At 40.7% G+C, this 27431-nt stretch overlaps 1 protein-coding gene across 1 annotated transcript in view; it reads right to left on the bottom strand.

Moving 5' to 3' along the window:
- The window catches only part of FRMD4A (FERM domain containing 4A), a 440834-nt gene that overhangs the window by 175099 nt on the left and 238304 nt on the right, over positions 1 to 27431 (bottom strand). Inside the window, exon 4 of the mRNA XM_042780226.1 lies at positions 19115 to 19199. Coding sequence (XP_042636160.1) covers positions 19115 to 19199 — 85 coding nt within the window. The remainder of the gene's footprint in view (positions 1 to 19114; positions 19200 to 27431) is intronic.

Genomic DNA, 27431 nt, shown 5'->3' with positions numbered 1-27431 from the left:
CTATGGCCCCTAGCTGCCCTTTAAGTCTGGAATTGAACCCACGCCGGTGGCTTCCAGCCAAACAATAGACAGGCATATGAGTTGAACATTTACCTGAGGTAGATACATTCCTTAGAGAGAACATCATGGGAGAAAGAAGGGCTGCTTATGCACAGGAAGACAGTTCAGGGGGCAGGAGTCCATGGAGGGATGGACACAGGGAAGAGGTAACTATCAGGAGGAAGTAGGAGGGGAGCTGTTGCATTGTGGTAAATTGTGGTCAATGTCATGAGACAAAGTGTATATGAACTGCTGTATGGAAAGTGAATTTGCTCTGTCAATTTTCATCCAAATCCCAATAAAAAAAAATTAAAAATAAAAACTATATAAACATCTTTGGTCTTTGAAAAAAATTCAATATATTTTTTTCAACATGTACCTACCAGCCACTCCTCGGAAGGAAGGTTGGGCAATCTACTTCCATAGTGATACTGCTTCAGAAATCCAAGGAGGGGTCGCTAAGAGTTGGGTCCGACTCAATGTCACGTAACAACAACATATAGTTCATATCTTAAAGGGAAATCTGGAGTCCAGCAGTATGCAAGAATAATAAACCCATTCATTTACTTCACACTTTTGTTGTCAAGCTTACATAAAAACATCCATTTTTCTTTCCTGCTCCCTAATATGAATAGAGCCTATAGTGACTGACTGGACCACAGGAAGTTAAGAGTTAAGAAGGACTTAAGAGTCCCACAAGCTCTTCTTTTACTGAAAGTAGAAATCTGAAAAACATGAAAGGACTTGCCCCAAGTCACAGGACTTGGTGGTATGCATGGAACTGAAAACAAACCTCCAACTTCCTGTTCAGCAGGTAAGGGCTCAGTCCCAGCCAACATGTTCGCAAAACAGTATCTATAATCAAGGCGTTATTCTTCACTTGAATTATAAACCAAACTCTAATTCATGAATTTTCTTCTGATTGTTATTCATTTGCACTCCAACACTAGCCCCTGTCACTTAAAGAAATGCATTGAAGCGAGGCTGTATCTTTTGAGGGAGGGATATCATTCAGGTTCTTGCCGCTTAGGAATTTCAAAGATGGACAATGATCCTATAAGTTTATGTGTATGATCTGAATTCCCAGGTGTATAGTAGAGCTGACAAGAACTGAACTGCCTTATAAGTGTGAGCTAAGAGTAGTAACGTGAGCATATGGAAGAATTGGGACAATAATTCTTTCTGCATAACCAGCTGAAAGAGCTTTATGGCCACTGTAATTGATACAGACTGTGAGCACTGGGGATCTAGAGGAATGCTTGGAATCACAGTGTGGGAATTACCAGGTCCCATCAGAATGTAAATCATTTAACAGTGTACAAATGATTTAACAGACGCATTGTCCAGGGTTTCCACAATAGACCATTCCTACTCTCAGTGTGTTCCTTTCCCTTCCCACCATGGCTTTGTGTGTACATCTGTATATATTTGTTAGTGTATTGGTGTGTGTCTGTCAAACATTTACACCTATGTTGCAGCTAATGGTCAATGGTGGGCTAATAGTTAACATTCTCTGAGAGGCTTGTCTGATGTGCAACTCAAAGCCAACCATCAGAAAACAGCCCTCTGAAATGCAAACATAGCAATGACTTCATTATTTGATTCATTTGCTAAAAAATGAAAATGTTTATACCTTGTGGGGGACTAGGGGTAGGCAAGGAGGAGGAAGCTTTTTTATTTTATTTAACACAGTCCCACAAGGTAATGCTGGACACTAATCTGAGGGTGAACATTCACTGCATGTGCCATGCTCCAGAAGGAGCCCTGATGGTGCAAGGTTAAGTGCTTGGCTGGTAACTGAAAGGTTAGCAATTCAAATACGCCAGTGGCTGTTCAGGACAAAAGGCCTGGCCGGTCGTTCTCATAAAGATTACAGCCTACAAAACTTTACCAGGCAGTTCTATTCTGGCCTATAAGGTCACTATGATAAGAGTCAACTTGACAACACGCAACAGCACTATGATCCAGGGTAAAACTAACCAAAATGCACACTTAACTTTCTAACTTGATAGACTTGAGTTCTCTCTCCCCACATCTGTCCTCAGGGTAAGTGAGAACTATAGCTGGGGTGAGAATGCCCTCTTTTCTGACCTTGACCACCTCCCAAAAAACCGAACCAAACTCATTGCCATTGAGTTGATTCTGACTCACAGCAACCCCCTTTGGGTTTCCAAGGCAGGGGTAAACCTTTACAGAAGTAGATTGCCCCATCTTCCTTCTGTGGAGCAGTGGTGGGTTTGAACTGCTAAACTTCTGGTTGTTGTTGTTGTTGTTGTTGTTGTTGTTATGTGCCGTCGAGTTGGACCCGACTAGCAGTAGCCAAATGCCTTTGGCACTGTACCACCAGAGCTCCTTTGATCACCTCTTAATAAAAATAAAAAACTGGTGAGAGTCAAAATATGGTCACTCAATCAGAAAAGGATTAAAGACTGAAGGGGCCCAGACATCCTACACACTTGCAAAATCTAGTGGTAAAGAAAGCTGCATTATTACCTCTACCATTTCTATTTAGTATTTCTTGTGTTCAGGAAGGGTTTTGCTAGATTTTCTCAGAGAAGCCAATACAGAGATCTAAATGGTATGTATAAGAAGAACCCACAAGGACTGGTGGGAAGAAATGTTCCTAACTGTTAAGAAAATACTGCCATATCCTTACAGTCCCTGCCCAACTTTCCTGATGTCTCTTGTTTATACTACTTCTTTCCCCTTTTATATCTCACCCACCCAGGTGATTTTATCTTTAAAATCCCACTGCGATGGACTAGAACTCTGGACTCCCTGCCTACTCCACAAATCTCCTACTGTACTTCAAAACCGGACTGCTGGGTTCCCTGTGTAGAGAAGTTAATGGATGTTTCCAGGATCCTCCTTTCAGAAATGTGCAGCCATATACCATTAAAAAGATGCCTCTACCTTTTCTCATCTGACTTTTCTGGCAATCCAGAGGTGGTATATTTCATGTGCTTCTGTTCAAACAGAGAAGATAAACTGAATGAGACCACAAAGAGTGCAGGCACACATCCTATACTGGACTAGGGGTCTGGGTTTTCCCTTTACTGAGGATGAAATGGAAAAGAACAATGGGGAGCAGGAGAGAACCTTCTAGGAAGATCTATGGGCGTTTCCATCTGGCACACGCAAAGGCTGGTGGTGTGATGTCCCTCTGTGCTACTCAACCCCCAGCTCTGTGTTGATGTCCCCAACACACTTAGATCCATTTGAAGAAGGTTTTCTGCAGGCTAGTTTTCAGAGCTAGAATCTTGTCTGGTGGTCTGACGGACATGCATTAATTTTATCTTGGGATTCACTGGCAAGAAGGTGATGTGGAAAAAGGGAACATGATGTCTTTTAGTTACTATGGCTGTCTGGTGTGCACTTTGGGCATCTGTTTTATTTACTACTGAATAATGCATGCCACTTTCTTTGATCTTTTTAAAAATGGTACAGAAAGACAAAACACGATTATCTGCAGATGTGTGCACGTGTGTTTGGAGTAGGGCTGGGGAGGATGGCTTCACTTCCTCCCACTCAGCATTGTTTTATCCCAGGTGATTAAGTGGCTGCAGGAAGAAGCCAGAGGTCATTTATTAGCAGTGTAATGGTTAACAGTATTCTCAGACAGATTGCCATTGGAGGTCTCAAAATGTTCCAAATAGCCTCCTGAGCACCCCAGTGGCAGGTGTTATGGACATTCTCCAAGAGCCTGAGAGCTGGAAGACCTCCGCAGAATCCCTTGCCTCTGAGGGACTTGGTATTGGTCTTTACACTCAACTGAGAGCCTTAATGAAAAATGTTCTTCCACAGTCAGGAATTACAGATACTCCAACTTTCACAGAAGATTAATGGGATAATTATAATATAAATATGATTAACAACCATATGAGAAGATTTGAATGAGGAAGACCTTTGCAAAGTTTATTCAGAACCACTTGGAAGGCTAGCCCAAAGGTTCCCTAATGAATTCTTACCTACCAGTACTGTAACATTTCTTCTTATCCATAAAACATCTAATGATTAATATTTCTTGTGATCCTCAGGATTATTTCTTTTTTTTTTAAACATTTTATTTTTGTTGAAACTATGCATAGCATAACATACATTAACATATGTACACTTCAGTGACTGATTACACACAAGTTGTACAACCATTCTCTCTCCTTTTCGTGAACTGTTCTTCCCCATTAACATAAACTCACTGCTCCCTGAACTTCCTGTCTAACCGTGGTGAGTTGCTGTTGTCAATTTGATCCCATATAGCTAGTTCTTTAAAAAAGTACAATGCTCAAGGCAGACATCCTTTATTCATTAAGCTAAACTATTGTTTGGTTTAAAGAAGACTTCAGGGTCCTTAAGATTATTTCTACTCTCACATAGATAGGTCTGAAAAGTTCCAGGTTCTTGTCCTGACCTCCAAGAGCTCTGGGACATTGAATAAATCACTTGACTTCCTCGAGTTCCATTTCCCTGATGGGTAAATTGGGAGCTGTGGTAGCGTAGTGCCTAAGGCATTTGACTGCTAACCAGAAGGCTGGGGGTTCAAACCCACCAGCCACTCCTCGGAAGTAAGGTTGGGCAATCTACTTCCATACTGATACTGCCTTGGAAATCCAAGGAAGGGGTCACTATGAGTTGGGTCCAACTCGACAGCATATAACAACAACAACAACAATTTCTTTTCTAATTATTTTATAGGGTTTGCTGAGGGGTAAATACAGAGGTGATTTGGAAACTATAAAACACACTACAAATATAATGACTCTATTATTTATGTCAGGACTCCCTGCATGGTACAAAGGGTTAAGTGCTTGGCTACAAGCCAAATGGTTATTGGCTTGAATCTACCCAGAGGCACCTTGGAGGACTTGGCAATCTCCTTCTGAAAGATCTCAGCCATTGAAAACCCTATGGAGAGCAGGTCTACTTTGAAACACATACAGGAGCCATGAGTAGGAATTGACTTGAGGGCAAAAAAATTTTTTTTAAATTATGTATTTCAGCTCGTTGGTATTTATAGATAATCTGAATTTTACAGTTTCATCTTTTTTCTTTTTCTTTTTAAAAATAATTTCTTAGCATTTACAGAAAGGAAATCTCTGGTAAATTGTTTTTGTGTCTACATGTATGTTGTGTTAGTGACTGTGTATATCATGAAAGTAGGTCCTGCTGCCCAAATTTAAGTCAAATTGTTCTCTTCCTCTCTGTGGCTTTGTAATTGCCATGCCTCATTACACAGCTCATGATGACTACATGAAGTTGCTCCAGATACAGAGGCTGTGGTACAGGACAAGACTGATACAATCTTCATTTCTAGATCTCAAAACCTACTACACAGCCACCAAACCAAAAAAACCAAACTCACTGTCATTGAGTCAGATCCAATTCATAGTGACCCCTCCTTGGGTTTCTGAGGTAGTATTACTACAGAAGTAGACTGCCCACCTTCCTTCCAAGGAGTGGCTGGTGGGTTTGAAGCACCAGTCTTCTGGTTAGCAGTCAAATACATGCCTTAGGCACTACGCCACAGTAGTTTAAAAAACCTGGTACTTGCACACTATACCAATGGAACTGAATTGAAAACCCAGAAGTAAATCCATCCATCTCTGGACAACTGATCTTCAACAACCCATTAAATAGGGAAGATAGTATCTTTAACAAATGGTGCCAGCAAAACTGGATATTCATTTGCAGAAAACTGAAATGGGACTCATTTCTCACGTCATATACAAAAACTAACTCAAGATACATTAAACCTAAAACTATAAAGATCATCAAAGGAAAAAACAGGGGCAAACTCAGGGGCCCTAGTTTATGGCATAGGTAGTCTATCAAACATAACTAAAAATAAACAGCAGAAGATAAACTAGATGACTGAGACCTCCTAAAAATTAAACACTTATGCATATCAAAGGACTTCTACAAAAGAGTAAAAGGAGAACATACAGACTGGGGGAAAATTGGCAAAAACATATCTCACAAGAGACTAATTTCTGAAATTTATAGAAAACTTCAATACCTAAACAACAAAAAGGTAAACAATCCAATTAAAAACTGGGCAAAGGACACAAATAGGCACTTTACCAAAGAAGACATATAGGCAGCTAACAAGCACAAAAAGAGATGCTTGCAATCATTACCCATTAGAGAAATGCAAATCAAAACTAAATGAAGTACCATCTCACCTTGACAATAATGGTACTAATAAAACAAAACAGAAAATAACAAATACTGGAGAGGTTGTGGCGATATTAGAAGTCTTATATACTGCTGGTGTGACTATAAAATGGTACAACCACTATGGAAAATGGTGTATCACTTCCTTAAAATTCTAGAAATAGAGATACCATATAATCCAGCAATCCCACTACTAGACACACATCCCAGAGAAATAACAGCCATGACATGAATAGATATATGCACACCCATGTTCATTGCAGCATTATTCACAATAGTAAAAAGAATGGAACAATCTAAGTGCCCATCAACAGATGAAGAGCTAAACAAACTACGGTACATACACACAATGAAATACTATACAACATTAGCAAAATATCTTGCAACATGAATGAACCTGGAGGACACTGTGCTGAGTGAAATACGTCTATCACCAAAGGACAAATATTGTATGAGACCACTGTTGTAAAAAGCCAAGAAAAGATTTACATGGAGAAAGAAACATTCTTTGATGGATATCAGGGATGAGGGGGAGGGAAGGATAAGCCACCAGCTAGCAAATAGACATGCATTAAGGAAGGTGAAGGAAAAGGCATGTACAATAAAGTGGAAGTCGGCACAACATGAACAAGGCAAAGGAAGACACTGGGAGGGGCACAAGAGTTAAAGGCAACAATGATAAATACTATTACACACACAAACCTACAACAGCAGCAATAACAAACAGCAATCTATGAATGGATCCATAACTAGACATGCAAGCTGAACAGGTGCAGGATGGTGAATGAAAGTACATCCAATAACTATACAAAGGTTTGGCAGAGCATATTTCTACATACATATTTGTATGTACTGCAAATATATCCATGTATACAGTAAAGCATACAGGAGGTAAAGTTATGAAAACTTCTTAGCCATAACAAAATACCCTGAGGGACTGAGTCAGGCTTGGGGGCCTAGGACCATAGTCATGGGGGAATCTAGGTCAACTGGCATGACACAGTCCACAAAGACAGTGTTCTACATTCTTCCATGGTGAGCTGTGACTGGGTCTTAAACGCTTGTCAACAGTCATCTAAGATGCAATTATAAGTTTCTCCCCATCTGAAGCAAAGAAAAGTGAAGAAAATCAAAGACACAGGGAAACAATTAGTCCAAAGGACTAATGGACCATGTGAATCATAGCCTCCACTACCCTGGGACCAGAAGAATTAGATGATGCCTGGCTACCACTGCTGTCTACTCTGATCAGATCATAATAGAAGGTCCCGGACAGAGTGGGAGAAAAATGTAGAATAAAATTCAAAATCATAAAAAAGATCGGACTTACTGATCTGATGGAGACTGGTGGAAGCCCTTAGATATCCCTCAAATCTGGAACTGAATCTAACCCCAGGGATCACCTTTCAGCCAAACAAAAGATAGGCCTATAAAGTGAACAAACGATCAACTACATGAGACCAAAGTGTAGCATGTACCCCAAAACAAAGTTCAGAAGGGAGGAAGGGGCAGGAAAAGATGAGTGGAAATAGGGAACCTACACAGGAAACAGTAAGAGTGATGTTACATTGAGGGGATTGCAACCAGTGCCACTAAACAAAGTGTTATAAATTATTGAATGGAAAACTAATTTGCTCTGTAAACTTTCACCCAAACTACAATAAAATAAAGAGTACAATAAAACAGTACAATAAAATAAATAAAGAGTTAAAAATAAATAAAGAGTAATGTGATCTTGCACAGTTCCTCTTAGCCCTTTGCCAGTTTTTCAGCAATCTAATTACTTCATGTTTGTCTAACAATCCACTGGATAAATGCCATTCACGGTGAGCCATCATGCTTAATTTTATGACACAGGGATTTCTCTTGCTGTCCACTGCATACAGCCCATATCACGATTCTGAGGAATCCCCCTTTTAGTGGTCACAGGCACAGTAAGGACCAGAGGTCAATAAAAGGATATACATGTAGCCAAGACAAAATAATGAGTCTATCTGATTTTACTTAGAACGTTGTCAAAGAAAATCTGTTTCTTTCCTTCCTTCTACTCTCTGATCGGGCAATCTACTTCTGTAGTGATACCATTGGAAACCCAAAGAGGGGTCACCATGAGTCAGATCCGACTCAATAGTAGTGAGTTTATTTTATTTTTTATAATCAAACTAAGAGATGAGAACTAGGATTCTGCAAGTCTGAGATGAATTCTTACATTGGTTACTTTGTCCTATAGGATTTTACTTTGGGCTTTGTCTTTTCCACCCACACATGAAATTATATCAACTGCTCATTGGTAAAGGTCTTTGAAGATCCTTGCTAAAGAATGTTTATTTCAAAATCCACAAGAGTGATAATATTTAGACCTAAGTAGCAAACATAGCCCAAGGATGATTATTTAAACCTCAATCATATGTGAAGCTCCTGCACCACTGTGGACATCTTGGAAAAGAAGGCTGGGCAAGACCCTGCAGCTCACATCAACAGGAATTTTAAACTTATTTTTTTTCTGACATGATCTGCCCTCAGTGGATACATGTAAGCTCCACACTTCATAATCTCCCAGGAAATATACAAATACTTGCTTCCTGAGCTTGGAAAATAAATCAAAAACGATCTATTGAGCATCAGCTATGTCGCCAGCACAGTGACAACTGAGAACATGATCCTAAAATTTCACTTAGAAATATACTCATGCCAAGGCTGTTGTTGTTGTTATGTGCCCTCAAGTCAGACCCAACTCACAGCAACCCCTTCTTGGGTTTCCAAGGCAATATTACTATGGAGGTAGATTGCCCAATTTTCTTTCTGAGGAGTGGCTGGGGGGTTTGAACCACCAGCCTCCTGATTAGCAGTCAAGTGCCTTAGGCACTACACTTCCAGAGCTCTCATACCAAGGCTGGTAACCAAAAATTTGTTGGTTCAAACCCACCCAGTGACACCAGGAAGAAACAGGCCTAGTGATCTGCTTCATAAAGATTATTGTTGTTGTTGTTGTTATTTGCCTTCGAGTTGGACCCAACTCATAGCAACCCCTCCTTGGGTTTCTGAGGCGGTATCACTACAGAAGTAGATTACCCAACCTTCCTTCTGAGGAGTGCCTGGTGGGTTTGAACCGCCAGCCCTCTGGTTAGCAGTCAAGTGCCTTAGGCACTATGCTAGTAAAGATTATAGCCAAGAAAAACCTATGGAGTAGTTCCACTCTGTAACACATGGGTTAAGTAATAAACCAACAACAAAAATGCTCATGCCAACTCTTCCTCCAGCTCAAAGAAATATAATTCATTCATCTTTGGAGGGTGATCACGGATCCTGTTTCTTTGAGTATCATTGTTGGACAAAGTAATTGTTGATATCATGCAAAATTTAAAGATGTATAATATAAGTAAAGAGTGAATGGGTATTTGTACCCAAAGTACAATTACAAATAAAAAAAGAAGAAGAGTGAATGGCCTAAGGAAAAGGAAAACATGGAGAGGAGCACAAGAGAAGCAGACAACAAAGGTAAATACTATTAAATACACAATACTGCGTTACTGGTAATAACAAACACTAATCTATGGGTGGATACATAGGTAGAGAGGCGAATGATCAGGTATACATAGGTGCATGGGAATATACCCATGACGGTATATAGGTTTGGCAGACAATATTCCTACACACGTATTTTTGTACGTGCTATAAAACTATCCATATATATTATAGGATAGAGTAACTTTTTAGCCACAACCAAGTATCCTGAAGGAGTGAGTTGCTGGGCCTGCAAGCTTGGGACCATGGTCTATGTGGGACACCAAGCCCAACTGGCACAACATAGTACATGAAAACATTGTTCTACATCCTGCTTTGGTGAGTAGCAAATAGGGTCTTAAAACCTTGGGAGCAGCCATCTAAGATGCAACTATTGGTGTCTCTTCATTCAGAGCAAAGAAGAGTGAGGAAAATCAAAGACACATGGAAACAATTAGTCCAAGGGACTAAGGGACCATAGGAACCTCAGCCTAAGTGACCCTGAGACCAGAAGAACTAGAAGATGCCCAGCCACCAATGCCAACCACTCAGAAAGGGATGAAAATTGGAGATCCTAGATCCTAGATCCTAGATCTCTATCCTAGATAGAGTGGGAGAAAAATGAGGAACAAAATTCAAATACATAAAAAAAACTAGAATTACTGGTTGGATAGAGACTGGTAAAACTTTACCTCTGAGATTAAGGCCTCTAGTCTCCCTTTGCGTAGTGCCTAAGGCATTTGACTGCTATCCAGAAGGCTGGCAGTTCAAACCCTCCAGCAACTCTTCGGAAGGAAGATTGGGCAATCTACTTTCGTAGAGATACCGCCTTGGAAACCCAAGGTGGGGTCGCTATGAGTCCGATCTGACTTGATGGCAGTGAGTTTGGTTTTCTTTAGTTAGTCCCCTTTTGGATCTAGAACTGGACTCACGCTCATGGCTTAACCCTCAGCCAAACAACAGACAGGGCTCTGAGCTGAAAAATTACACCAGGGAGACGAACTCCTTAGAAAAATCAACCAGAGGAGATCAGAAGGGTAGCATTTGTGCAAAATAGAAAGCTAGGGAGGCAGGAATGCACTGGTAAGAAGGACACAGGGAAAGGGTAATCACAGGGAGGAAGTGGGAGGACAGCTGTTACATCATAGGGATTGTAATCAGTGTCATAAAACAAAATGTGTAAGAACTGTTGAGCGGAAAATGAATCTGTTCTGAAAAATTTGACCCAAATCACAACTAAACAGATAAACAAACAAACATAAAACGAGAGAATGGTTAATTCCATTAGGCTAACTACACAGTTAGAATATGTGATTCGTAACTTCACATTTATCTAGTCAGTTTGACAGCCCTGCTTCTCATTCAACTTAAGTCAGTTAAGTACCAAATTATTCCTATGAAGAACTGAATCTAAATAGGGCTTTCAATGTGGGAGCAAATTTTCATCTTTCTCTGAATGTATGTGTATGAAGAGAAGATTGGGGCCTGGGTCTAAGTTTTTTGTATCTCTCTAATAACTTTAAGATCTATAAATCTATGAGAATCTTTATTTTAAAAAAGTAGACAGACAACTGGCATTTTATCATCTTGAATTTGTTTACGAAGATTTTTGAACATTATTGTGATGACAAATTTTCACCAATTTCATTTGTCACTGCAGAAACCAGAGCAGTCAGGCTTTAATTCTGAAACCTGAAAGTAGGGAAAGAGCTGAGACTGGAAACCCTATCACTGAATCACTCTGATTTGACAAGTGGGCTGCCTCCTGCAGGGCCTGACTGATGGGTCTCTTCCACTTGGTGAAGGAACCCACATACAGAGAGGGTGAAGACTGGTGACAAAAGCTTGGCAGGAGAGCTTTGCTTTCTCATAATCTCTCCCCAGGGAACATACAACATACCCGGGGTTCCCATGGGAGTTTTCTGAGGATCTAGACACACTTTCTAAATGAGTTTCTTCTGTCCCCCAGTGACAGATTTCCTTTCCATGTTCCATCTGTCACCTTGTTGTTGTTGTTGTTGTTGTTATGTGCCGTCGAGTCAGCCCCGACTCATAGCGACCCCTCCTTGGGTTTCCGAGGCAGTATCACTACGGAAGTAGGATTGCCCAACCTTCCTTCTGAGGAGTGGCTGGTGGGTTTGATCCGCCAGCCTTCTGGTTAGCAGTCAAGTGTTTTAGCCACTATGCTACCAGAGCTCCTATTCTGTCACCTTAGTGAGTTAAAACATGTCACAAATATTGAGCCACAGGACCTCATGGGGTGTCAATGAGCTCCATTCTGTTCTTCCTACTGCTCCATTTAAAGCACACAATTGTAGCCCTATTCTCTCATCTGTTGTTGTTAGCTGCCACTGATTGGCCCTTGATTCATGGTGACCCCATGCACAGTGGAATGAAATACTGCCCAGTCTTGCACTATCCCCACAATCCACTTTGGCCAGACCATTGTGATCCCCAGGGTTTTCAGTGGCTTATTTTTAGAAGTCAGTCACTAGGCCTTTCTTTCTAGTGTGTCTTAGTCTGGAAGCTCTGCTGAAACCTGGTCAAGCATCATTGCAATACACAAGCCTCTAGTGACAGAGGAGTGGTGCCTGTGATTGAGGTGTATTAGCTGGGAATCAAACTCTCACATGGACAGTGAGAATTCTACCACCGAACCATCTCATTCTATGAAATTTGGATAGATTATGACTGTATTTCCCTGCTCTTTTTGTAGAAAATAGAGAGATAAATAGAAATAGAGGGCGAGAGAGAAATTGTGGTCATGCTTTCTGTCTTTTGGTGAAGGAAGAGAGAAAGGCAAACTCACAGCCATGCAATCGATTCCAAGTCATGGTGACCCTATAAGACAGAGTAGAACTGCCCTATAGGACTTCCAAGGACTTACAGAAGCAGGCTACTACATCTTTCTCCTGTGGAGCAGCTGGTGGGTTCGAACCATGATCATCTGGTTAGCAACCAGAGGCTATAACCATTGTGCCACTAGTGCTTGAGAGAGGTTTGTAGGAAGGTGTATTCATAGCCTGAGAAGGATGACAACAACAACACAAAACAAAAAGTCTTCCTCACTTCTGCTATTGGAGACCTCAGAGGCTTGTCCTCTGGAGAAGATGAACAGGAGGCTGAAATTAGGTGGGCTGAAAGCAAAAGGACTGAAAGGGAGGCTATCTCCATGACGGGAGGTTATTCTCACCCCCCAAATCCTAGCAGTGAGTGGACATGTCCAAGGCAGGAAGTTGGAAGATTCTCCTCTGGAGAAAATGAATAGCCATAGAAAAGACATAGGACATTGATATTTGGCATCCCCACTAAAAGAACTAGATTGTCAGTGGATCAGTTTATAGGGAAATCCATCAGAGGTCAGGCCCAACCCATGCCCTTGGAGCATCCAATCAGCTTTTAGTTACCTCATTCCTAAATATGAATGGACAAACAAGGATCGACAGACACTTGAGTAAAGCCACCAACATGAAAGATACAGATGAAAATAAATAAACGGGGCAGGAGGGGGAGAACTAGAAAGAAAAAGAAAATGTGCAATATTTAATATCATCCGAGAGACAAGGGAAGGAATTGCATTCTTAAGAAAAGAGCAGGATAATGTGGAAAGAAAAGAAAACTCACAATATGAAGGAACTCTTAGAAATCAAAAACATGATAGGAAAAATTAAAGAGAAGAGATTAAAAATACTGGTGAAATCTCCCAGAAAGTAGAATAAAAAGGCAGAGATGAAGAATAGGAGACACAAGGTATTAAAGCAGGAGGCTGTGCCCAGCATTTGATTAGGAGGAGTTCCAGAGAGAGAGGACAGAGGAAACAGAGGGGAAGATATCATCAAAGAAATAATGTATACAGATCTCTCTGGAGAATACGAGTCTCCAGACTAAAAGTGCACCAACAAATACATAGCATAATGGATTTACCAAGACTTATTATCAAGGCAGGAGACTTGATGATGCAGTGGTTAAGTGTCTCACTGCTAACCCAAAGGTCAGTGGTTTGAACCCACCTACCACCCCACAGCAGAAAGATAAACACAGTCTGTTTGGGTCAAGATTCAAACCAAAACCAAATTCACTGCCATGGAATTGATTCTGACTCATAGCAACCCTTACTGGGTTTCCAAGACTGTAAATCTTTACAGAAGCAGACTACCTCATCTTTCTTCTGTGGAGCAGCTGGTAGGTTTATACCACTGACCTTGTGGTTAGCCGTCAAATGCCTTAAGCACTACACAACCAGAGCTCCTTCTGTAAAGATTATAGCCTTGGTAATCCTATGGGGCAGTTCTTCTCTGTCCTATAGGGTCACTATGAGTTGGAATCAACTCAATGGAAATGGGTTTGTTTGATTTTATTATCAAAGCGGAATCCTGGGTGGTGCATAGGTTAAGCACTCAATTGCTAACCAAAAGATCTGCAGCTGAAACCTGTCAGCAGCTCCGAGGAGGAGAGACTGGTGATGTGTTCCTATAAAGATTACAGCCTAGAAAACCTGACAGTGTAGTTCTGCAGTGTCACATGGGGTCATTATGAGTCATTGACAGCACCTAACAACAACATTACCAAGGCACAGCATTCTGAAATTTCAGATTAAGAGGAGATCCTAAAATATCCCATGGTTGAGGGAGAGGGTGTGTCACATACATTGGCTAAGACAGGACTACTCCACAGCAACTTCTTGAAGACTTAGATGCAACAGCTTTAAAATTCTGAGAGAAGGGTTATCATATATTTCTATGTCTAGTCAAACTATTATTCAGATAAGAGAATGAAGACTTATTCAGATAAACAAGGATCCAGACAGTTTACTTCCCATATACTCTTTATCTGGATTTACTGGGAGATGTTCTCCAGCTAAACAATGGCATAAAGGAAAAAAAACAGGAAGACACGGATCTAGGAAGAGAGGATCTGATACAGAACTGGGGTAGAGGAAAGGCCTGATGGGGAAGGAGAGTCTCGGGGTGTGAGCTATGAGGGAGGCCAAATCAACTTGCAAGGGAGGGTGGAGGGTTCCAAAGGGAGGTCTTTAAGAAAAACAACAGTAACATTAATAAATCAAACCAATAAAAGGAACTGATGGATTATCTGATGCATTTGGAAATTAGTATTAGTAGGCCTTTGGGGAACCTGTAAAAGCACTGGAACATAGAAACTAAGCAAGTAAAAGCAAGGCAATTACTACTTTAGGTCAAACAAGTGGTTGTCTATAAAAGGAGTTATAATCAGAGGACACCACTTGGATTAGCCATAATAATGTAATGCTGATGTGGCTTTAACCCAAAGTTGTGTTATCATCACAAAGGGAGAATGGGGAAAGAGGGTGGGTGATGATACTGTGGTAGAATTCTCAACTTCCATGTAAGAGTCTTGGGTTTGATTTCAGGCCAATGCACCTTGTGCCAAGCCGCCACCTGTCTGTCTGTGGAGATTTGTGTGTGGCCATGATGCTGAACAGGTTTCTGCAGAGCCTCCAGACTAAGACTAGGAAGAAAAACCTGGGATCTACTCCCAAAAATTAGCTAACGAAACTATGGATCACAACAGTCTGATCTGCTAACCACCATGGGGATGGCGCAGGATCAGGCAGCATTTCGTCCCATTGTGCACAGGGTCACCATGAGTCGGTTGACATGACAGCCATTAGCAACAATAACAACAATCTTCAATATCATAACAAGCAGTCAATAAATCTAAAATGGATAAATGCAGGAATAATACCATATGCCAATGATTTAGATATAGAGATGGACTCTTTTTCATAGTAAGTCTTGTAAAACCATTTGACTGTCAAACTACATCATACATTACATCATAAAAATAAAATGTTAATGTTTTGAAAAGTGAACGGAATAACAACTTTGGAACAGTTTATATGATCTGAACAACTTACATTCTAATACACTACAGAAATTATTCCCTAAGGAAGAGAGAAGGAGGTGATACTGAAGTTGTGCTGGGTAAACCACAGCCTTTGGGTATCTGTGTCATTTACAAATTATCCATCATCTGGCACCACCCTCTGGGCTCTTCATGGCCTCAGAAGTGCCAGGGACAGTGTGGGTGGTACAGAGGAAAATCACAGCCCAGATGAACAACTCAGGTTTGAATCCAAGTCAGCTGCCCCATCCTAATATCCACTCCCACTGCCATCCAGTTGATTCTAACTCATAGAAAACCCCCCAGAGGGTTTCCAAGGCTAAATCTTTATGGAAATAGACGGCCTCATTTTCCTCCCATGGAGCAGCAGGTAGGTTTGAACCACCGACCTTCTGGTTAGCAGCCAAATGCCTTACCCACTGTACCACCAGAGCTCCTATCATAGCAGTATGCTACTACCATAGCAGTAGGTGATAATATGCCTGGCACAGTGCTAACTAAGCCCTTACACGCTTTATCTCATTAATCTTCACAAGAAGGTGGTGGGTAGGGTCTTTTCATATCCTTTTTCAACAAGAGAAGAAAATTGAGCTTGGAGATATTACATAAATTGTCAACATTTATTACATTTACTAAATGACAGAGCTGGGAAGGGAACCGGAGTCTGTCTGACAGCAAAATCAAAACTCCTAATCACTCTGCTACAAAGCCTCCCACTATCTTGAAATATTTACAGCTGTGTTAAACCGGTTACACTGCTTGCTTAATCACTTCCAACTTCTTTGTCTTCCAGTAAGTCATTTAACCTCTCTAAATACCAGTTCTCTCATCTGTAAAGCTCTACCTCAGAGCTTTATGAACTCAGAAGTTAAGAAGTTCAAAAAAGATAATTTTTGTGATTTTTTTGGGTAAACTCTTAACTGTAAATCAATGCAAATGGAATAATGACTTGTGATAAAGGAGGGAGACAGGTGGTCTTGTGATGCTATTTGGTTTCCAATATAAACTTTTGCAAAGCCATCTCTAGTTCTTGTTCTAGTACAGATCCTGGAAAGATTGAGCTGGGGTTCTGGGATGGCATATACCACACATAGGCCAGCTCACAGACTGATGCCACCAGCACCTTGTTCCTAAATGTGGTTGGCTCAATACCTTCACTAGGGTGGTCTGTAATATTGAGTTCTGAGGACTTACTCTTCCTTTTTATTTTCCATTAGTCCCTCTGTGCATGATGTTTAGATTTGTGACTATACTGAAGTGAACAACTTTGAGAAGAAAATGTTTTTCTCCCTTTATCCGAGTATCTATATAAGCATGATTTTTGGCAACTTCTGGTGACACAGGGTTAAGCAGTCAATAGCTAACCAAAATGATGGTAGTTGGAACCACCAACTGCTCTGCAGGAAAAAGATGAGGCAGTCTGCTTCCATAAAGATCTTGGAAACCCTATGGGGCAGTTCTACTCTGTCTTAGAGGGTTGCTGTGAATTGGAATAAAATGAATGGCTTTTTTTTTTTTTCCCCCTTCTTGTCCCAGGTGGGAGCTGGCAGTTCAAGCCTACCAGCCACTCCTCAGAAGGAAGATTGGGCAATCTACTTCCGTTAAGATACTGCCTCGGAAACCCAAGGAGGGGTTGCTATGAGTCGGGACAACTCTACGGCAGTGAGTTTGGTTTGATTTTTGGCTTGTGCCAGTTGAGGGTGCTTTCAAAGATTCAGTGTGATTTTCCAGCTATTTCACTGCCCAACTCTGCCATCTGGTGGAGAGTGCCTCACTTTTATTTCTGAACTTTTCCAAAGTCTATTCACATTCATGAAACAACCATTATATACTCTTACAGGTAGGTAAGGTTGATATTATTATTTCCACTTTACAAAGAAAAAACAGAGGCTTAGAGAGATGAAGAAATTTGCAAATACTTGGAACAAAATGTAGTACCTTTACCTTCCACTCAGCAAAAAGCAAAAATACTGTATTTGGACCTCTCTGGGTTTGAGCCGAGTTTAAGCCCTGACTCAGCCACTCTCAGAACTGAAGGCCATTCACAGAATTGAATTTTATCACTGAAAGGTTCTCTATTACTCTGAACATTTGCACTTGGTAGCACAATCCTGTGTAATGTCTATACAATGATACTTTGAGATAAAGAGTGATTAAATACACCATCTCAACCTGTGTGTGTATATGTGTGTTAACGTCTGTAGATAGTTGCAATCCCCAAAATCTGAGTTTCGGTAAGTATGAAAACATAGTCTCTTCAGGCTCCACCAAATATATCCACAACAACTTTACAACCAGGGATACTTGGCTTTGAAGTTGCAAGGTGTATGGCATGGGCATTCTCCACTTTAAAGAGAGTCTCTGCTCTAAGGTGCGGTATGGCCCAAAACTGAGCTGTCAGGCTGTCTGTGTTTTAACCCTGAGTCTGCCATTCACTGGCATGCAATCCTGGGCAAATCTTGCAATATCCCCATGCTTCATCTTCCCTGTATGACAAGCAGGGATAAAATGTAGTATTTACTCAAAAGAAGTTACAAACACTCAGCCAGGCAATTCACAGAGAGCCCCCAGCAGCAACCCTGCACACTGTGTGAGCTCAGTATAAAGTGTTCTTCTCTTCTAACTGCTGCTGAGCAGACCTGATGTGGCTTGAGAAAGCCTGCATTCATAAGACACAGGTGTGCATGTTGGAAGAAAGCAGAATGGATATTCATATAAAATATCTTCAAGCACTAGCTCTCAACCTGAGGGGGGTACTGCAAGCCCCTCTCCCCATTTTTGGTTCTCCAATGAAAGGGGACCATGACAAGTATTTTTGGGGAATTGGATGCCAAACATTCTGCAGTGCAAGGGGCTGTCCCACTCAATTAAGAACCATCCCAACCAAAGTGTCCATACTGTTGTTCCCTTTGAGAGACACTGCAAGAACACTTAAATGATCCAATATTTGGTTATAAGAAGTTCATTCACATTTGTGAGATCTAAGTTGACAAGATCGTTTGTTGTATTTGTCTATGTCTCCCCTTCATCTCTGCAGCCAGGTTAAAACAAAACAAAATAATCCAAACTCACTGCCATTGAGTCAATTCCAACTCATAGTGACTCCATTGGGCTTCCAAGGCTGTACATACTTCCAGAAGCAGACTACCTCATCTTTCTTCCACAGAGTAGCTGGTGGGTTCGAATCACTGACCTTTCAGTTAGCAGCCAAATGCCTACCACCATACCACCAGAGCTCCTTAGCCAAGTTAATAAGATCCTTAAAATCAGGTTTAGGGACATCTCTAAGGAATCAAAGGCACAGTGATGATATCAGGAGTCACTTCATTAAACGAATGTCTCCAGTTTCATGATGTTTTCTTTCATTTATAGTGATTAATATATGAATTGCTTACAATATACTAATCAATAAAATAACCATTCTTAAGGGCAGCAAGCTGGGATTCCCAGATTCTAATGATGCTTTCAGATTTCAATGGGCAACTCTGAACAGGAAGCAGGAAGAGAAAGCTCTTACCTTGTAGATACAGGACTTAGCGTTCAGAAAGAAGAGCTCAATGGTGGCATTATCCTTCAGGTATGAAATGCTTTCTATATAGAACCTGAAAGAGAAAAACTGCAAGTAAACCAGAGAAACAACAGGAGCTACACAATTTGAGATCAGAACTGGAACTCCCAGAAGAACAAAAGAACAAGGATCCATCAATAGCTTTTGTATGAAAACAAACTCTTTTTCTAGTACATTTATATTGGTTTTGGACCACTGTGCTTGACAGCCCTCACTACAGCCAAAGATCTGGCCTGGCATCAATTTTAGGTACAGATGTAAATGAACCATCTACTTTTTCTCCTTGCTTGCTTTCTAATTTGTTACAATGTTGTTTGTTTTCATTACCTTACTTTTTGCTCTAATCTCTGTTGATTAGGATTTTTTTTTTTTTAATGATAATTTCCTGCTTCATCGAATAAAGGGAACATGTTTCTCTTTGAAATGGCTACTCTATGTCTTCCCAAAGGGGACGAGGTATGATTTGCTTTCTACACATCCAGAGAGCTGTGGTAAGTGTTCTTAACACTGTGATAGTAATTCACATTGAGCCAAATGAGAAGTGAATTTTTATCCATAGTAGTACAGATCGTATTATAGGTTTTTTTAAAATGAAACATGCTGAAATTATTCAAGGTTATATTAAATGAGCCTTTACACACTGACTTCAGAGCTTATTATATTCTTTCAAAAGATTATGTCCTTGTTCTTATGTCAGGATCAGCTGCATGGGGGGAGCATGGGCTCTGATGGGAACAGAGGTAATGACGGAAAGGCAGAGCCTTGGAGGGAAGAAGGTTTTGGTGGGCGTGGCAGCCTGTGGACTAGAATATGAGGGCTCTAGACACCTGGATTTCCCGGATGTCACACAGTTCCAGCTTACAGGGGTTTTATGCTCCACACATCCAGTAATTTCTCCACTGCTCCTTCTCTCACAATTCACGTGGGAAGTTGTTAAAGCAAAGCTGCTCATCACACCTTGTGTTCTAAAGACCCCCTGTGGTGCAATGGTTAAGCGCTTAGCTGCTAACTGAAAGGTTGGTGGTTTGAACCCACCCAGTGGCTCCACAGGAGAAAGGCCTGGTAATCTGCTGCCATAAAGATTACAGCCTAGGAAACCCTATGAGACAGGTCTACCCTATCACAAGGGGTTGCTAGGAGTTGGAATACTGGATGGCACCAAACTACAACCACCTTGGGTTCTAATACAACAACAGTAACAAAAGTCTCCTGAGACTGACAGTGTCCTTAGCACCTTGAAGTCAGGTATTCTAAGAGGGGGAAGGTGAAGAAGGTGAGATGGGAAGAAGCAAGTACTATGATCATCTAGGGCAGTGTCAAATCTGGGTCACATAATCTCACTGGGGTCCTTTTTCCTAGTCTGAAAAAAAGAGGGTAGGACTAGGTCAGTGGTTGTTCACCTAGGAAGACTCCTGGTTTTTAAATATTGGAAACTTATTTAAGTTCAAACAACAGCAACAATAGCAGCAGCAAACACAACAAAGCAACATGGTATAAGGAAAACAAAATGTGTCTGTAGGTTAGGCCAAGCCCATGACCCACCAGTTTATAACTCCCAGCTATAGATTAAATAAATGTGTACAGAGATGGTTGTGATGAATATAATATACACAATTTAAATTTGTGAATGGATCGAGAGTAAGCTCAGATTATTAGATTTTCTTTCCATCAACAGATATTAGCAAAATTCCATTATGTGAGGGTTTACATTTCTGCAAAGCCTGGGAATAAGGGAGCTGGTTGATCTCCATCCCCTGCAAAAGCACCTGCCTCCTGCCTTTGCAGGAAGGACATTAGGGCAAGTATTTGCACAGGGTCAGCAATGATATCAGAGAACTTTCAGTTCTCTAATAATGGCAAATAGAAATGCAGTAGCAGATTCTAGATTTAAAAGAGCAAAATAGGTTAAATTTGTTTAAATGGAAAACAAATCTACATCTTTTGGAAAGGGCTTTTACCAAAGAGTAGTAAAAAAATAAGCAGAAGGAAGGAAGGAAAGAGAGAGGAAGACAGAGAAAGAAGAGAAAAGAATCTGGAAAGGAAAGGAAAAGAAACACAAGGGAAGGGAAGGGCAGGCAGGGGAGGGCTCAGGATCTCAGCACAGCCCTGGGTGGTTCGAAAATGCCATCTCCATTTGTGGTATGGTTGTTATAGATGAAATCTAGCCTCTATGCCTTTGCACAAGCTATTCCTCTCACCTCCAAAACAGTCCTCCTCCATGTCAGCCCACTCGTCATCTAACTCCTACTTCCCCAGCCCTCAGCTCAGAATCACCATTAAAAAAACAAAACAAAACAAAAAAAAAAACCCTCACTGCCATCAAGTCAATTTCAACTCAAAGGAACCCCTCCTTGGGTTTCTGAGGCAGTATCACTATGGAAATAGATTGCCCCATCTTCCTTCCAAGGAGTGGCTGATGGATTTGAACCTCCAGCCTTCTGGTTAGCAGTCAAATGCCTTAGGCACTATGCCACCAGAGCTTCCAGAATCACCATACAGAGGCAGTTTTCACTGACTCTGCTTGCCTTCCACAGTGAAGCTCCTCCTTGTATTCCCGGGATACCCTCTGCTTATTGTGTTGCCCCATAGCATTGGAACTTTTGATTTACCAGGAGGTCCTCCCATAAATATGAGCGTGCTTGGCACAAGTATGAGCTTAATGTGTATCTACAAATGGCAGACTCTGATTATGAACTCTTCTCCTCACCACTCACCCTGGGCTGGAGGTCCTACTACTGGACAGCAAAATGGCCTCTGAAGGCAATGCAGGAGGAAGAAGAATCTGTGACTTCCCGGCTGTCACAAAGTTCCAGCTTACGTGGGTCTTATGCTCCACACATCCAGTAATTTCTCCACTGTTCCTTCTCTCACTATTCACGTGGGAAGTTGTCAAAGCAAAGCTGCTCATCACACCTTGTGTTCTAAGGACCCCTGTGGCGCAATGGTTAATGCTAACTGAAAGGTTGGTGGTTTGAACCCAACCAGTGGTTCCATGGGAGAAAGGTCTGGTAACCTGCTGCCATAAAGATTACAGCCTAGGAAACATTATGGGACAGGTCTACTCTATCATATGGGGTTGCTATGAGTTGGAATACTAGATGGCACCAAACTACAACCACCTTGGGTTCTAATACAAGAACAATAACAGAGGTCTCCTGAGACTGACAGCACCCTTAGTACTACAATAATTTTCTGTTTAAATCTGTTGGATTTGAAAAAATTTCCCAAAGCAATGCCATATGTATTTATCCCATTCGTTTTTATTCTTGAGAATGATGGAGTAGACATTGTGTCCCTCACTCCCGATGGTAGTTAAGTTGTGTGTCAACTTGGCTGGGACTGGTTTTGAGTGGCTGGGCAGCTGGATGGAGTTATTCTAGATGAGGAGATTGGTAATCAGCTCTATGGTAGAATCCACTAGAGCAGCTGAGTAGCTGCCTTAGGGAGGTGGTCTGCTCCTAGTATATAAGTCAGCTTTGAGAAAGGTCTCAGAACTTTTGGCACATTTGGATCTTGCATTTGGCCGAGTCTTCATCTCAGTGGCCTGCCATGTTGTCTGTCGATCTTGGGACTGTTAATGGACTTGAATTAGTGGCTTGCCATGTTGCTTGATAATTTGGGGAGTGTGCATTTTGTCACTCTTGGGTTTGTCAGCCTCAGCAGCCAGCAGCTGCCTGAGCTAAGAGATACCTCCAGCTTCAGTGGGCTAGAAGCAAGAGGCAGAGCTGAAGCCCAAGGTCAAGGGGCCTTCACCCAGCCCCTAAAGCTGGCACTTTCAACTCAGACTTTTAACCTCTTAAAATGTAAGAAAATAACTCCATTTGTTTAAAACCACCTTTCTGTGGTATTTTTCTGTTAGAACGGCACTAGAGGACCAAAACACTTCCAATTTTCTCTGAAATAGTATATTAAGAAAACCTAACATTTCCTTTTTAATTCTCTACTAATGGAAAACTGAAAAAGAGGTGGCAAATTCTACACCTTTGCTATAGCATTCACTTCCAATGAGTTCTGTGTTGTCTGCCTATAAAAGAGGCAGATAAGGTGAGAAATTAACTAGCCTGTTCTAAGATGAAGAAAACCACCCACCCCACACTCTTGACTGGACAGTGGTTTCCTATTAACTTTTATCACCAAGACAATAGTCTGGAAAACCCCATAAGTTCCACGCCTGTTCTATTATTGTTCTATAACTTCGGATAATTAACTTATTTTGAAACTTGATCTTCCCAGAAAATGGAGTCTTACCTGTAGCCCACACACTAGTTCCCCACACACTAGTTTCCTCTAGCACCTTAGTGCCTGAAAAACTAGGTGCAGCAGTTTGAAGCAGGGATTCTGGGGCTCTGAACAGCTCATTAAGTCAGAGTATGCTAAACTCAGGGGAGTAGGAGTAGAAAGGAAAAAGAGACAGTGTAATTAACCAGAAAGAAAAAAAATAGGCAAAACTGTCCTGTGGAGCGCCAACTGGGTGGCGAGATGGGGCACTGGAGGACTCCCTGGGGCAGTAGAGAGAATGTACTGGAGGACCTGCAACCACTCCACGGATCTACCTTCAGCAACCACTTTTACTGGTAAACTTGGGACCACAGAGAGGGAGCGGAGACTCCCCTTTCCGGGTGCTGCAGAACTGGGAGCAGAGAGGGAAGCTTGCCTCAAGTGGGCAGACCCTGGGACTAACTTACAGTGCCAGTAAGGACAGCTATCTCAGGACAGCTTTTTGGCATGAAGGGGCCTGCAGTATGGTTTTTTTTGTGGCTGTCTGAATCTGATAGAAAGTGGAGGCCCTCTAACCACTGGGGTCTTTGCCAAACTTGAGTTGTGGGCCTGTGAGTAACAGTATAATGTGATTATTAGCAGCCTACTCAAAGCCCTAGGAATGGCTACTGGCAACTTGGAGCTTTTTTTTTTTTTTTTTTTTTTTTTTCCCTTTTTCTTCCTCCTTTCCCCACCTCTCCCCTGCCTCATCCAATAGATAAACCACATTAAGCCTCCACAACACCTGCCGGCTTGAATCCTAAGCCCCCTTCATGACAAACAGAGACTTACATCCACATTCCACACACTGATTCCACCATCACAAAGAAAACTGCAGAGCAACCCAGCACACCTGAATTAATAACCAAAAAAATAGAATATACCAGATCCACCTTTGCAAAAATATTAAATCATAAAACCAAGACAAAACAAAACAATACGTAACTAACAGTTAAAGGCAACTTAAAAATGTCTAGGAAACAACAAAACAAAACAAAACAAACACCCTGCTGTCAAGTCAAATCCGACTCATAGCAATCCCTCTTTGGGTTTCTGAGGTGGTATCACTACAGAAGTAGATTGCCTAACCTTCCTTCCAAGGAATTCCTGGTGAGTTTGAACCACCAGCCTTCTGGTTATCAGTCAAATGCCTTAGGCACTATGCCACCAGAGCTCCCCAGGAAACAACAGGCAACCTCAAATCAAACAAATAAAAAAAACAGGGTAAGACAACAGAAATAAAATCCCAAACAAGTCTTATTAAACATGGAGGAAGAAGAGGCAATAGAATTATCCAAGAAAGAATTTAGAAGGTATGTTTATAGAACTCTACAAAAGCTCAAGGAAACCCCAAACAGAACCAAGGAGAACACAGACTACTCTGGAAGAGCTTAGGGAAACCATTCAAGAACAAAATAAAAAGATTAATACACAATCAGAATTCATACAAAAACAGCAGTTAGAAATTCAGAAGATGAATACCAAAATTACAGAATTATATAACACAGTGGAAGCACAAAAGAATAGGCTAGAACTGGTTGAAGAACCCATTTCCCAACTAGAAAATAAATTTCTTGATGCCAGTCTGTATGAAGAAAAATCAGAAGAAAGATTTAAAAGAAATGAAGAGAAACTAAGAGTTATATGGGACGACATGAAAAGAAACAACATATGCCTCACTGGAATTCCAGAACAAGAAGAGAAGAAAAAAACCACTGAGAAAATTGTGGAAGACTTACTAACATAAAATGTCCCCCATATCATGAAGGAAGAAAATATATTTGTCCAAGAAACTCAAAGAACCCTATACCGGATAGATCCCAAGAGAAAAACACCAAGGCATTGCATAATCAATCTTTCGAAAACCAAAGACAAAGAAAGAATCTTGTGAGCTGCCTAGGACAAAAGAAATATTACTTATAACAATCAAATAAGCTGAGTTCTGATCACTCAGCAGAAACCATGCAGGCAAGAAGGCAACGGGATGGCATATATAAAACACTGAAGGAAAAGAACTTCCAACCAAGAATCCTACATCCTGACAAACTGTCCATCAAATATGAGAGTGAAATCAAGACATTCTCAGACAAACAGAAATTAAGGGATTTTGTGAAAACCAGATCAACCCTACAAGAAATGTTAAAGGAAGTCCTTCCAATAGAGAACCCACAACAGAGAACAATAAAATCAGGACACGTAACATCAACACTAAAACCAAGTCAGAAATAGACACTCAAAATAACACCATAAAACACTGTACACTAAAAAACAAGGAAGTTAATCTGCACATGACAACAACGATTAACCAAATAGAAGAAATAAAAGTTCTAGGTACAAAACTTCCAAATGGAGAGGAAAACAGGACAATGTCATCATAGAACAGACTGTTCCAAAAATACAGAGACAAGAATTCACTTCAAGGTAACCACAGAAAAAATTAACAATTCCCCTAAGCAAACCCAGAAGGAAGGAAAACATATGGGTTCAATGAGCACAAAACCAACAATAAAGAAGAGTGGAAACACTTGACAACAAAATTAATTCAGCACAGAAAAGTATACGAAACAAGGGAACTCCAACAACATGACAAAAAAACACAATCGAATGACAGCAATCAATGCATTTGTTGTTGTTGTTGTTATGTGCCGTCGAGTCGGCCCCGACTCATAGCGACCCCGGCCCCGACTCATAACCTATCACTAATTACATTCAATGTGAATGGCCTAAATGCACTAATCAAGAGAAAGAGAGTGGCAGACTGTATAAGAAAAGAAGACCCATTGATATGCTGCCTACAAGAGACCCCCTTAGACACAAATATAAAAAGAAACTAAGCATTAAAGGGTAGGAAAAAAATATACCAAGCCAACAGTAACCAAAAAAGAGCAGGAGCAGCAATATTAATTTCTGATAAAATACACTTTAAGATGAAAAACAACATAAGAGACAAAGAAGGTCACTATATGATGCTAAAAGTGTCAACTGACTAAGATATGATAATAAATATCTATGCACCCAATGAAAGTGCTCCAAAATACATGAAGCTAATATTAATTGAATTGAAAATAGATAATTCTACAATAGTGATAGGAGAATTTAGCACATCACTTTCAAGGATGGACAGATCAACTAGGAAAAAAAAAGATACAAAAGAACTCAGCAACACAATCAACTGACTCAACCTCACAGACATATACAGAGCATTCCACCCAATAAAAGCACAATTCACATTCTTCTCCAGTGCACATGGCTCATTCTCCAGAATAGATCATATGTTAGGACATAAAACAAGCCTCAATAAATTAAAAAACACTGAAATACTACAAAGCATCTTCTCGGACCACAATGCTATAAAATTAGAAATTAATAACTGGAAGATCAAGGAAAAAACATCAAACATGTGGAAGTTGAACAATACACTGTTCAAAAACTACTTGGTAACAGAAGAAATAAAAAGTGAAATAAGAAAATTCCTAGAAACAAACAAGAATGAAGCTACATCTCACCAAAACCTATGGGACACAGTGAAAGCAGTACTCAGAGGTCATTTTATAGCAATAAATGCATACATCAAAAAAGAAGAAAGAACAACCACTATGGAAAGCAGTATGGCGAGTCCTTAAAAATTTGGAATTAGAAATACCATTTGACCCAGCCATTCCATTACTAGGTATCTATCTTAAAGAAGTGAAAGCTAGGACAAGAACAGATAAATGCACACCCATGTTCATCACAGCGCTATTTACAATAGCCAAAAGATGGAAACAACTTAGGTGTCCATCAACAGAAGAATGGATAACGAAACTATGGTACATACACACACAATGGAATACTATGCAACCCTAAAGAATAACGCAGAATCTGCAAAACACTGCATAGCGTGGATGAACTTGGAGGACATTATGCTGAATGAAATAAGTCAATCACAGAAGGACAAATATTGTATTAGTCCATTATTGTAAAAAATCAAGGAAAGGTTTATATATGGAAGGAAATTTTCTTTGTTGGT

The sequence above is a fragment of the Orycteropus afer genome, unplaced genomic scaffold, assembly GCF_000298275.1.
Source record: "Orycteropus afer afer isolate SDZICR_OR568_19922 unplaced genomic scaffold, OryAfe1.0 scaffold00028, whole genome shotgun sequence".
In the NCBI taxonomy this organism is placed as follows: domain Eukaryota; kingdom Metazoa; phylum Chordata; class Mammalia; order Tubulidentata; family Orycteropodidae; genus Orycteropus; species Orycteropus afer.
Note: the sequence above shows the minus strand (reverse complement) of the source record. Positions and strands in the feature narration are given on the sequence as shown.